This window comes from Hemitrygon akajei, chromosome 7 (genome assembly GCF_048418815.1).
Source record: "Hemitrygon akajei chromosome 7, sHemAka1.3, whole genome shotgun sequence".
Classification (NCBI taxonomy): Eukaryota; Metazoa; Chordata; class Chondrichthyes; order Myliobatiformes; family Dasyatidae; genus Hemitrygon; species Hemitrygon akajei.
Window position 1 is genome coordinate 3,515,799 of NC_133130.1, and position 12,722 is coordinate 3,528,520.

A 12,722-nucleotide genomic window follows, 5' to 3' on the forward strand; every position below is an offset into this window, starting at 1 on the left:
GAAGGGGCAAATGGCCTACTCCTGCACCTATCTTCTATGTTTCTATGTTTCTTGAAAGCTATCAAATGGTGAAAGACCTTGACAGAATGGATTTGGAGAAGATGTTTCTTCTGGTGGGAGAGTCTAAGGTTAAAGGACACAGCCTCAGAATAGAGGGATATCAATTCAGAACAGAGATGAGGAGGAATGTCTTTAGCCGAACAGTGGCCAATTTGTGGAATTCATTGCTAGAGGAGCTGTGGAGTCTAAGTCTTTATGTATATTTAAGGAAGAAGTGATAGATTCCTGATTGGTCAGGGCATGAAGGGATATGGGGGGGGGGAGGCAGGAGATTGGGGATGAGAGGAAAATTGGATCAGCATGATGAAATGGTAAAGCAGATTCGATGGGCCAAATGGCCTAATTCTGCTTCCGTATCTTATGGTATAATGGACTTTCCTTCCTCCCTCCCCATACCAGTATAACTTTCCTCTCCTTACCATGCCATCCCTCCCCCCCGCACAGGCACACCCCACCACAGTTCTTTATTTGCTGCCTGTCTGTCCCATGGGATGCGTCTGGATAGGCCTGTGTGTGCCTCTGATACTCACTCGGGCACTGTAAACAACATCTGTACGGCAATGGTGAACAGCAGCATGAGGAGGGTACAGGCCATGCTGGAGGTGAACACATCATCTCGAATCCTGCGATACTGTGTGTGGGAAAGAGAGGCCAGTGAATACGCAGGGCAGCAGTGATTCGGATTGACAGGTCAGGAGCTCTCTGAACACTTCAGACCACTACTTCACTACCCCCGCCCGCCCCCTTTCTGCACACCAATTCTGGAAACTACCCAGAAAATACAGTGCATTCCAGTTAATTGGGGCAGCCACTTACTTTGAGCAACTCTCAAAGAGCAAAAACTAATTGAGAAAATAGCTGCGACTCCCTTCATTTATTTGGGACACTGACTTGCTGAACAGTTTTTAATAGCATCAGACGCTTGCACTTTAGACACCATATTTAGAGCAAACAGTGTTTAAACAGTATCAACTGCATGAGTTTATATTCAAAATGCAGTGATTTTTGTCACTGATGGTTAGCAAGAAAAAAACAGCAAGACAATTTTGAACTCTTCTGCTCACTGCAGTTTCAAGCATTCAGGCCAAAGATGCCAGATATGGTCAGAGTGAAATGAAACTATTTCACTACTTCAACAAGTTAGAAACTACCGTACATAGAATTTGAAGGTATCAACCATCATCTTGAATGTTACAGTGAAAATGAAGATTTGGATGATGCAGTCATCAATAGCATTGTATGAAGGCAGTCTATTATCTACACTAGGTGTCTGCACTGATTTTGTTCATTTACAGTCAATCAAAAGAATGCAGCAGGGTACACTGGATTAATTCATCTATCAATAGTTATTAGGAACTAATACACAATTTTATAGTCCTGTAGAAATATTCATAGTGTTATAATTTGTTTTGTATTTCATTTACAGTATTGTGCAAAAGTCTTAAGCATAATAATATAGTTAGGGTGCTTAAGACTTTTGCATAGTACTGTAGTAATTTTAAGTGTTACACTGTATGCTGCCGCAAAAAAAAAGTTTCATGACACATGTGAGTGATAATAAACCTACTTCTGACATGGGTCTCTATTGTGAACTGAGAGTGGGAAGTGGGGAATCTTGTTTGGTAAAAGGGGAAGAAAGAGGGGAGGAAGTGGGAAGCACCAGATAGACATTTTGTAATGATCAATAAACCAATTCTTTAGAATCAAATGACCTTGCCTGGTGTCTCAGGGCTGGGTGTGTCTGCTCCTGTGCCACCCCTCCTCTGCCACTTGTCCCACACTCCTCCTGTGGCGCTCCACCCTACCATTCCTAGCATTATTTGCTCCCACCAGATTTACAAACTTGCTCTCTGCTCCACGTTGACAAAAATAGTCCTGTGCAAAAGTCTTAGGCATGTTAGTTATATATATGTACCTAAGGCTTTTGCACAGGACTGTAAATGCAGAATTTGTTACGCATTTTATCTTTGTTATAGCTTTTTAACTACTCCCTTGAAACTTTGACTAATTGAAACAACTGCTTAATTGGGCCAGAATGTACTGACGCGATTTGTCCCAGTTAACTGGAATCCATGGTGCTCAACCATAGAACACAGAACAGTATAGTACAGTTCAGACTCTTCAGATCACAATGTTGTGCAGATCTTTTAATCCACTCCAACATCAATCTAACCCTTCCCTCCTACATGTCCCTTTATTTTTCTATCATCCATATAAAAGTAGACACAGTAAATCAGTTAAGACGATGCACCAAGAAACACTGGCATACTGTGAACAGCATTGACAACATCCACGACCCTATTGTCATCAGTAAGTTTTCTCACTGGTCTTACACTAAGCCATGAGGACTGTCTCTAATTAGACCATGCTTTTCCACATGTGAGCAAGTCTTACCCCGAAAAATCTTGTCCAATAGTTTCCCTAGCACTGATGTGAGGCACATCAGCCTGTCATTTAGTGCATTATAAAAAACAACAATTTGACAGATGATTGAAATGCACAGCAATGGATACAAAACACTGGAGGAACTCGGCAGGTCATCTCTGGAGAGGAATGAATAGGTAACGTTTGGGTCAAGACCCTTCATTAGGACTGGGAAGGAAGGGGAAAGCTGTCAGAATAAGAAGGCCTTCTTAAACATATGAATGACATTGTCTGCTCTCTAGTCCTCTGGGACCTCACAGAGGGGATACAAAGATCTTTGTAAAGGGCCCAAAAATCTCCTCCCTCACCTTTCACAATACCCTGACATTGATTCCAACAGGCCCTGGAGACATCCACTTGAATTCTCTTTAAGACACAGGATTACATTCCTGGACTTCTCTAGTACCTTTAACACCATCCAGCCCAAGATCTTAAGGCACAAACTAACGGAGATGGGAGTAGACTCTCACATGGTGGATTGGATAGTGGACTACTTGACAGATAGACCTCAGTATGTGCGGTTGGGAGACTGTAGGTCTGACACGGTGGTCAGCAGCACAGGAGCGCCGCAGGGGACCGTGCTCTCTCCGGTCCTGTTCACCCTGTACACATCAGACTTTCAATATAACTCGGAGTCCTGCCATGTGCAGAAGTTCGCTGATGACACGGCCATAGTGGGGTGTGTCAGGAATGGACAGGAGGAGGAGTATAGGAAACTGATACAGGACTTTGTGATATGGTGCAACTCAAACTACCTGCGTCTCAATATCACCAAGACCAAGGAGATGGTGGTGGACTTTAGGAGATCTAGGCCTCATATGGAGCCAGTGATCATTAATGGAGAATGTGTGGAGCAGGTTAAGACCTACAAGTATCTGGGAGTACAGTTAGACGAGAAGCTAGACTGGACTGCCAACACAGATGCCTTGTGCAGGAAGGCACAGAGTCGACTGTACTTCCTTAGAAGGTTGGCGTCATTCAATGTCTGTAGTGAGATGCTGAAGATGTTCTATAGGTCAGTTGTGGAGAGCGCCCTCTTCTTTGTGGTGGCGTGTTGGGGAGGCAGCATTAAGAAGAGGGACGCCTCACGTCTTAATAAGCTGGTAAGGAAGGCGGGCTCTGTCGTGGGCAAAGTACTGGAGAGTATAACATCGGTAGCTGAGCGAAGGGCGCTGAGTAGGCTACGGTCAATTATGGAAAACCCTGAACATCCTCTACATAGCACCATCCAGAGACAGAGAAGCAGTTTCAGCGACAGGTTGCTATCGATGCAATGCTCCTCAGACAGGATGAAGAGGTCAATACTCCCCAATGCCATTAGGCTTTACAATTCAACCGCCAGGAGTAAGATATGTTAAAGTGCCGGGGTTGATTGTATTTAATGTATTTAAGTAAACTACTTAAGAACTTTTTAAAAGCTATTATTAATGCTTTTTGAGAGAGTGATTTAGATGCATATCATATTTTTACTGAGTTAAGTATTGTATGTAATTAGTTTTGCTACAACAAGTGTATGGGACATTGGAAAAAATGTTGAATTTCCCCATGGGGATGAATAAAGTATCTATCTATCTTATCATCTCTGTCTTGATCTCAACCTGCCCTATATAAACACGAGAAAACCAGCAGGCTCTGTAAATCCAAGAAACACACATCAGACTCAGCATCTATGGGAAAGAGTAAGCAGTCAATGTTTCAGACTGACACCCAAAAAGATGAGAAGGCAGAGGAGGAAGGTGACGGTGAGGGACTTGCAGAGGGACAGAGGAGGAAGGTGACAAGGCAGGGCAGAGGGACAGAGGAGGAAGGTGATGGGGAGGGGCAGAGGAGGAAGGTGACAGGGAGAGGCAGAGAAGGAAGGTGATGGAAGATGTACAAGGTGGTTAAGTGACAGATGAAACGGGGAGGTAAGGTAGGAGTGAAGTAAAGTGCTGGAAGTTGATTGGTGAAAGAGATACAGGACTGGAGAAGGGAGAATCTGACTGGAGAGAGTGGAAGAGCATGGGAAGTGGGGGAGCACCAGAGTGAGGTGATGGGCAGGTAAGGAGATAAAGTGAGAGAGGATACGGGAATGGGGGAATAGTGAAGGGTGGGTGGCAATTACCCGGTTTGAGAAAATGATGCCCATGCTATCAGGTTGGAAGCTAACCAGACAGAAGAATAAGGTGTTGCTCCTCCAACCTGTGTACCCACATCAAGGCGGTAGAGGAGGCCACGGACTGGCATATTGAAATGGGAATGGGAAGTGAAATTAAAATGGTGGCCACTGGGGTATCCCGCTTTCTCTGGCAGATGAAGAATAGGGGCTCGGCAAAGCGGTCTCCAAATCTACGTCGGGCATCACCGATATACAGGAGGCCACACCAAGAGCACCGGATACAGTAGATGACCCCAACAGGGGAAGTGACGCCCGGATTGTTTGGGGTAGTGGGCATGGCACTTGTTCTGCTTGTAAGGATAAGTACCAGGAAGGACGAATAGACCAGAGAATCGTATAGGGAGCGATCCCTGTGGAAAGCAGAAAGTGCGTAGGAGGGAAGAGATGTTGGTGAGGGTAGTGTTGATGATAGAGGAAGGAAGACAACACTGATAGTGATATCTTTTATAAACACAATGGTTCCCACAGCTACTTGGACTATACCTCTTCCCACCCCGTCACCTGTAAAAATGCCATCTCCTTCTCCCAGTTCCTCCATCTCTGCTGCATCTGTTCCCAGGATGAAGCTTTTCATTCCAGAAGTAATGAGATGTCCTCCTTTTTCAAAGTAAGAGGCTTTCCTTCCTCCACCATCAACCTGCCCTCACCCGTATCTCTTCCATTTTGTGTACATCTGCCCTCACCCCATCCTCCATCACCCCAAAAGGAATAGGGTTTCTCTCGCCCTCACCTACCACCCCACTAGCCTCCAAATCCAGCATATAATTCTCTTTAACTTCCACCATCTCTAACGGGATCCCACCACCAAGCACATCTTTCCCTCTCCAATACCTCCATGCTCACTAACATACAGGGCCCCAAAGAGTCTTTCCAGGTAAGGTGACACTTCACTTGAGAGTCTGTTGGGGTCAACTACTGTATCCAGTGCTCCTGGTGTGGTCTCCTGTATGTCGATGAGACCCGACGCAGATTGAGAGAGCACTTTGCCGAGCACCTACCACTAGAAAAAGCGGCACCTCCTGGTGGCTACCCATTTCAGTTCTACTTCCCACTCTGACATGTCAGTCCATGGCCTCCTCTACTGCCGTGATGAGGCCACACTCAGGTTGGAGGAGCAATGCCTGGTTAGCCTCCAACTTGATGGCATGAATGTCAATTTCTCAAACATATGGTAATTCCCCCACTTCACCATTCCCCATTCCTGTTTCCTTCTCTCACTTTATCTCCTTCATCTGCCCATTCACCTCTCTCTCGTGCTCCACTCTTTTCCTTTCTTCCATGGTCTTCTACCCTCTCCTATCGGATTCCTACTTCACCAGCCCTTTACTGCTTTCACCAATCAACTTCCCAGCTATTTACTTCATCACTCTGCCCCCCCCCCCCGGTTTCACCTCTCACCTACCACCTTATATTTCTTCCTCCCCTCCCCCCCCCACCTTGTTACCTTCTCATAGAAACAGAAACATAGAAAACCTACAGCACAATACAGGCCCTTCAGCCCGCAAAGCTGTGCCCAACATGTCCCTACCCGAGAAATTATCTAGGGTTATCCATAGCCCTCTATTTTTCTAAGCTCCATGTACCTGTCCAGGAGACTCTTAAAAGACCCTATTGTTTCCACCTCCACTGATCACTATATTCATGCAAGGAAAATATGCGCTGTGTGTTTAATATTAAATTCATTAGATAAACCCTTTTAGAAACGAAATTGAGTGTATTAGCCACTTATAAATGACTTATAGTTGACTTATCACTGATATTCTAGTTGTGATTAACACCTCAACCACCCCCCACCTCCCCACCCCCCCCATCGGCCAGCCCGCAAGAATATTGTCAATATTAAACCGGTCCGTGGTGCAAAAAAGGTTGGTAACTCCCCGTGTAAAAAATTTACCCCTGACATCTCCTCTGTACCTACTTCCAAGCACCTTAAAACTGTGCCCTCTCATGTTAGCCATTTCAGCCCTGGGAAAAAGCCTCTGACTATCCACACAATCAATGCTTCTCATCATCTTGTACACCTCTATCATGTCACCTCTTATCCTCTGTCACTCCAAGAAAAAAAGGCCAAGTTCACCCAACCTACTTTCATAAGACATGCTCCCCAATCCAGGCACCATTCTCGTGAATATCCTCTGCACCTTTTCTACGGTTTCCACATTCTTCTTGTAGTGAGGCAACCAGAACTGAGCACAGTACTCCAAGTGGTGTCTGACCAGGGTCATATATAGCTGCAACATTGCCTCTCAGTTCCTAAACTCAATCCCATGATTGATGAAGGCCAATGCACCATATGCCTTATGGAATCGGACTCCAAGATCCCTCTGATCCTCCATGCTACCAGGAGTCTTACCATTAATACTATATTCTGTCATCATATTTGGCCTACCAAAATAAACCACCTCACACTTATCTGGGTTGAATGCCATCTGCCACTTCTCAGCCCAGTTTTGCATCCTATCAATGTCCCGCTGTAACCTTTGACAGCCCTCCACACTATCCACAACACTTCCAACCTTTGTGTCATCAGCAAATTTACTAACCCATCCCTCCAATTCCTCATCCAGGTCATGTATAAAAATCGCACTCCAAGGAAAAAAGGCCGAGTTCACCCAGAACAGATCCCTGAGGCACACCACTGGTTACCAGCCTCCATGCAGAATATGACCCGTTTACAACCACTCTTTGCCTTCTGTGGGCAACCCAGATTTGGATCCACAAAGCAATGTCCCCTTAAATCCCATGCCTCCTTACTTTCTCAATAAGTCTTGCATGGGGTACCTGGTCAAATGCCTTGCTGAAATCTATATACACTACATCTACTGCTCTACCTTCATCAATGTGTTTAGACACATCCTCAAAAAATTCATTCAGGTTCAAAAGGCATGACCTGCCTTTTACAAAGCCATGCTGACTATTCCTAATCATATTATGCCTCTCCAAATGTTCATAAACCCTGCCTCTCAGGATCTTCTCCATCAACTTAACAACCACTGAAGTAAGACTCACTGGTTTATAATTTCCTGGGCTATCTCTACTCTCTTTCTTGAATAATGAAACAACATCCCCAACCCTCCAATCCTCGGGAAGGTCTCCTGTCCCCATTGATGATGCAAAGATCATCGCCAGAGGCTCATCAATCTTCTCTCTCACCTCCCACAGTAGCCTGGGGTACATCTCGTCCACTCCCAGTGACTTGTCCAAGTTGACGCTTTCCTAAAGTTCCAACACATCCTCTTTCTTAATATCTACATGCTCAAGTTTTTCAGTCCACTGCAAGTCATCCCTACAATCGCCAAGATCCTTTTCCGTAGTGAATACTGAAGCAAAGTACTCATTAAGTACCTCTGCTATCTCCTCCGGTTCCATACACACTTTTCCATTGTCACACTTGACTAGTCCTATTCTCTCACATCTTATCCTCTTGCTCTTCACATACTTGTAGAATGCCTTGAGGTTTTCCATAATCCTGTCCACCAAGGCCTTCTCATGGCCCCTTCTGGCTCTCCAAATTTCATTCTTAAGCTCCCTCCTGCTAGCCTTATAATCTTCTAGATTCCTATCATTACCTAGCTTTTTGAACCTTTTGTAAGCTCTTCTTTTCTTCTGACTAGATTTACAACAGCCTTTGTACACCATAGATCTTGTTGCTTACCATCTTTCTGTCTCATTGGAATGTAGCTATGCAGAACTCCACGCAAATATCCCCTGAACATTTGCCACATTTCCTCCATACATTTCCCTGAGAACATCTGTTCCCAATTTATGCTTCCAAGTTCTTGCCTGTTAGCCTCATATTTCCCCTTACTCCAATAAACGCTTTCCTAACTTTTCTGTTCCTATCCCTCTCCAATGCTATGGTAAAGGAGATAGAATTGTGATCACTATCTCCGAAATGCTCTCCCACTGAGAGATCTGACACCTGATCAGGTTCATTTCCCAATACCAGATCAAGTACAGCCTCTCCTCTTGTAGCTCCCCAATCCAGGCAACATCCTTGTAAATCTCCTCTACACCCTTTCTGTAGTTTCCACATCCTCCCAGTAGTGAGGTGATTAGAACCGAGCACAGTACTCCAAGTGGGGTCTGACTAGGGTCCTACATAGCTGTAACATTACCTCTTGGCTCTTAATCTGAATCCCACGGTTATTGAAGTCCAATGCACCATATGACTTTTGACATGCCTTTTCTATTCCCTGTTGTAATCTGTGGTCCACCTACCAATAATTGTTGGGAGGCTATCAGGGTCCTTTAACCCTTGCAGTTTCTTAACTCACCCCACAAGGATTCAACATCTTCCGATCCTATGTCACATCTTTCTACTGATTTGATGCCGTTCTTTACCTGCAGAGCCACACCACCCCCTCTGCCTACCTTCCTATCCCTCCGATACAACGTGTAACCTTGGACATTCAGCTCCCAACTACAACCATCCTTCAGCCCCGATTCAGTGATGGCCACAACATCATACTTGGCAATCTGTAATAGCGCAACAAGATCATCCAACTTATTTCTTATGCTCCATGCATTAAGCACGCAGCTATAATCTTCTTTCAGCCACAATTCAGTGATGCCCTCAACATCATTAATGATTTAGATGAACTCAGCCTTTTCTCCTTGGAGCGACAGAGGATGAGAGGTGACCTGATAGAGGTGTGTAAGATGATGAGAGGCATTGATCATGTGGATACCCAGAGGCTTTCTCCCAGGGCTGAAATGGCTAACAGGAGAGGGCACAGTTTCAATGTGCTTGGGAGTAGATACAGAGGAGATGTCAGGGGTAAGTTTTTTATGCAGAGAGTGGTGAGTGTGTGGAATGGGCTGCTGGCAATGGTGGTGGAGGCGGCTACAATAGGGTCTTTTAAGAGAATGCTGGACAGGTACATGGAGCTCAGAAAAATAGAGGGCTATGGGTAACCCTAGATAATTTCTAAAGTACGTACATGTTCAGCACAGCATTGTTGGCCGAAGGACCTGTATTGTGCTGTAGGTTTTCTATGTTCTAAAAAAAGGCAATAGGATCTCTTCTGGGGGAGGTATGTCCTGTACAAAAGGGGCAAGTTGCACATGAATCCAAGGGGGACCAATATTCTCGTGGGCAGGTTTGTTAGAGCTGTTGGGGAGGGTTTAAACTAATTTGGCAGGGGGAGTGAGAACTGGAGTGAAGGGACTCAGGATACGACGGATGGTAAAAAAGCAAAGATAGCCGGCAGTCAGACTGTCAGGAAGGGCAGGCAGGTAATGGGACAAAATTGTAACCAGCAGGGTGAGTATCACTGCATTAGGGATGCAGAATCAAAAAGGGTAGCAAATACAGTACACAAAGTGTTGTATCTCAATGCACGGAGTATAGGAAATGAGGTAGATGATCTTGTTGCACTATTACAGATATATACCGGCTGGGTAGCCTCCAACCTGATGGCATGAACATTGACTTCTCTAACTTTTGTTAATGCCCCTTCTCCCCTTCTTACCCCATCCCTGATATATTTAGTTCCCCCCCCCCCCTTTAATGTCCAAGGATACACATTGTATTGAAAGGACAGGCAGGAAGGCAGAGGGAGCAGCATTGCTCTGTTGGGTAAAAAAAAAATGAAATCAAATCTTTAGAAAGAAGAAAAATAGGCTCAGAAGGTGCAGAATCATTGTGGATAGTCCTAAGAAACTTGAAGTGTAAAAACACCCTGATGGGAGTTCTATACAGACTCTCAAACAGTAGTACAGATGTGGCCTACAAATTGCAAAAGGAAATAGAAAATACATACCAAAAGGGCAAAGTTACAAAAGCAATTGAGGATTTCGATATTAGATTGAGAAAATCAGGTTGGTGCTGTATTCCAGGAGGGGGAATTTCTAGAATGCCCATGAGCTGGCTGTTCAGAGCAGCTTGTGCCTGAGCCCATTCAACCATCAAGTATTCTGAAGTTCTGGTGATTGTGTGGAACGGGCTGCCGGTGACGGTGGTGGAGGCAGAAATAATAATAGGGTCGTTTCAGAGACTCCTGGACAGATGGGCCGTAGGGCCTGTATTGTGCTGTAGAATTTCTATGTTTCTACAATAAAGCAAAAGCTGGTGGAAAGTTAGAGCTTTGGGAAGCTTTTAAAAATGAACAACTGAAAAAGTCATTAAGAAGGTAAAGACGGAATACAAAAGTAAGCTAGCCAATAATATTAAAGAGGATACCAAAAGTTTCTTCAGATACATAAAGTGTGAAAGAGAGGCAAGAGTGGATATCGGACAGCTGGAAAATAATGCTGGAGAGATAGTAATGGGGGACAAGGAAATGAATAAATATTTTGCATCAGTCTTCATTATGGAACTCACGAGCAGTATAGTGGAAGTTCCAGGTCTTGAGGTTATGAAGTGTGTGAAGTCACCATTACTAGAAGAAGGTTCTTGGGAAACAAAGGTCTGAAAGTAGTTAAGTCATCTAGACCAGATGGTGTACAACTCAGGATTCTGAAAAGGGTTAGTGGAGATATTGTGGAGACATTAGTAATGATCTTTCAAGAAAACTGGAAAATTGCAAAATTTTACTCTCCTATTCAAGAAGGATAGTTGGTAAGGTAGTAATGGAAGACAAAGAAATGGCGATGAAATTAATGGGTACTTTGCATCAGTCTTCATTGTGAAGACACTAGCAGTGTGCCAGAGGTCTGTGAGTGTCAGGGCCATTGCTATTACAAAGGAAAAAGTGCAAGGCAAACTCAAAGGTCTTGAGGTGGATAAGTCACCTGGGCCAGATGGACGACATCCCAAAGTCTTGAAAGAGGTTGCTGAAGAGATAACAGATGCATTAGTCAGATCAGAAACTTGATTCTGGCATGGTCCCGGAAGACAGGAAGATTGCAAATGTCACTCCACTCTTTAAGAAGGGAGGAAGGCAAAAGAAGTTATAGGCCAGTTAGCCCAACCTCAATGGTTGGGTAAAGAGTTGGAGTCTATTATTAAGGGTGAGGTTTCAGGGAATTTGGAGACTAATGATAAAATAAATCAAAGTCAGCATGGTTTCTGTCAAGGGAAATCTTGCCTGACAAATCTGTTAGTCCTTCAAGGAAGTAACAAGAAAGGTGGACAAAGGAGACGCAGTGGATAGCAGTAACTTAGATTTTCAGAAGGCATTTGATAAGGTGCTACACCTGAGGCTGCTTAACAACAGAAATTCCTATGGTGTTACAGGAAAGATACTAGCATGGATTGCAGAATGGCTGACAGCCAGGAGGCAGTGAATGGGAATAAAGGGGGCCTCTTCTGGTTGGCTGCCAATGACTAGTGGTGTTCCTCTGGGGTCAGTATTGAGACCACTGCTTCTCACATTGTCAATGATTTAGATAATGGAATTGATGGCTTTGTCACAAAGTTTGCGGATGATACAAAGATAGGGGTAGTTAGTGCTGAGGAAGCAATGCAATTACAGCAGGACTTAGACAAATTGGTAGAATGGGCAAAAAAGTGGCAGATGGAATTCAGTGTTGGGAAATATATGATAAATGTACAGCACATTTTGGTAAAAGGAAAAACAGCGTGGACTATTATCTAAATTGGGAAAAGGTTCAAACATCAGAGGTTCAGATGGACTTGGGACTCCATGTGCAAGGCTCCCTGAAGGTTAATTCACAGGTTGAGTCTGTAGTAAAGAAGTCAAATGCAATGTTGGCATTTAATTCAAGGGGAATGGAAGGAGATAATGTTGAGGCTTTATAAAGACACTAGTCTGGCCACACTTATAGTATTGTCATCATTTTTGGGCATTGCCACAATAAGTCAATGAAAGACGCAATCTCAATGGCTCTCCACACGGCTTTAGACCACCGGAACAACACAAACACTTAGGTCAGGATACTGTTCATCGATTATAGCTCAGCATTTAATACCATCATTCCCACAAACCTGATTGAGAAGTTGCAGAACCTGGGCCTCTGTACCTCCCTCTGCAATTGGGTCCTCGACTTCCTAACCAGAAGACCATAATCTGTGAGGATTGGTGATAACATATCCTCCTCGCTGATGATCAACACTGGTGCACCTCAGCGATGTGTGCTTAGCCCACTGCTGTACTCACTGAATAGACTTGACTGT

General features: G+C 44.4%; 1 protein-coding gene across 1 annotated transcript in view; it reads right to left on the bottom strand.

Annotated features, from left to right (window-relative positions):
• Positions 1-586: 586 nt before the first annotated feature.
• LOC140729913 (adenylate cyclase type 8-like) overlaps positions 587-12,722 on the bottom strand; it is a 177,415-nt gene continuing 165,279 nt past the window's right edge. Inside the window, exon 9 of the mRNA XM_073050085.1 lies at positions 587-691. Coding sequence (XP_072906186.1) covers positions 587-691 — 105 coding nt within the window. The remainder of the gene's footprint in view (positions 692-12,722) is intronic.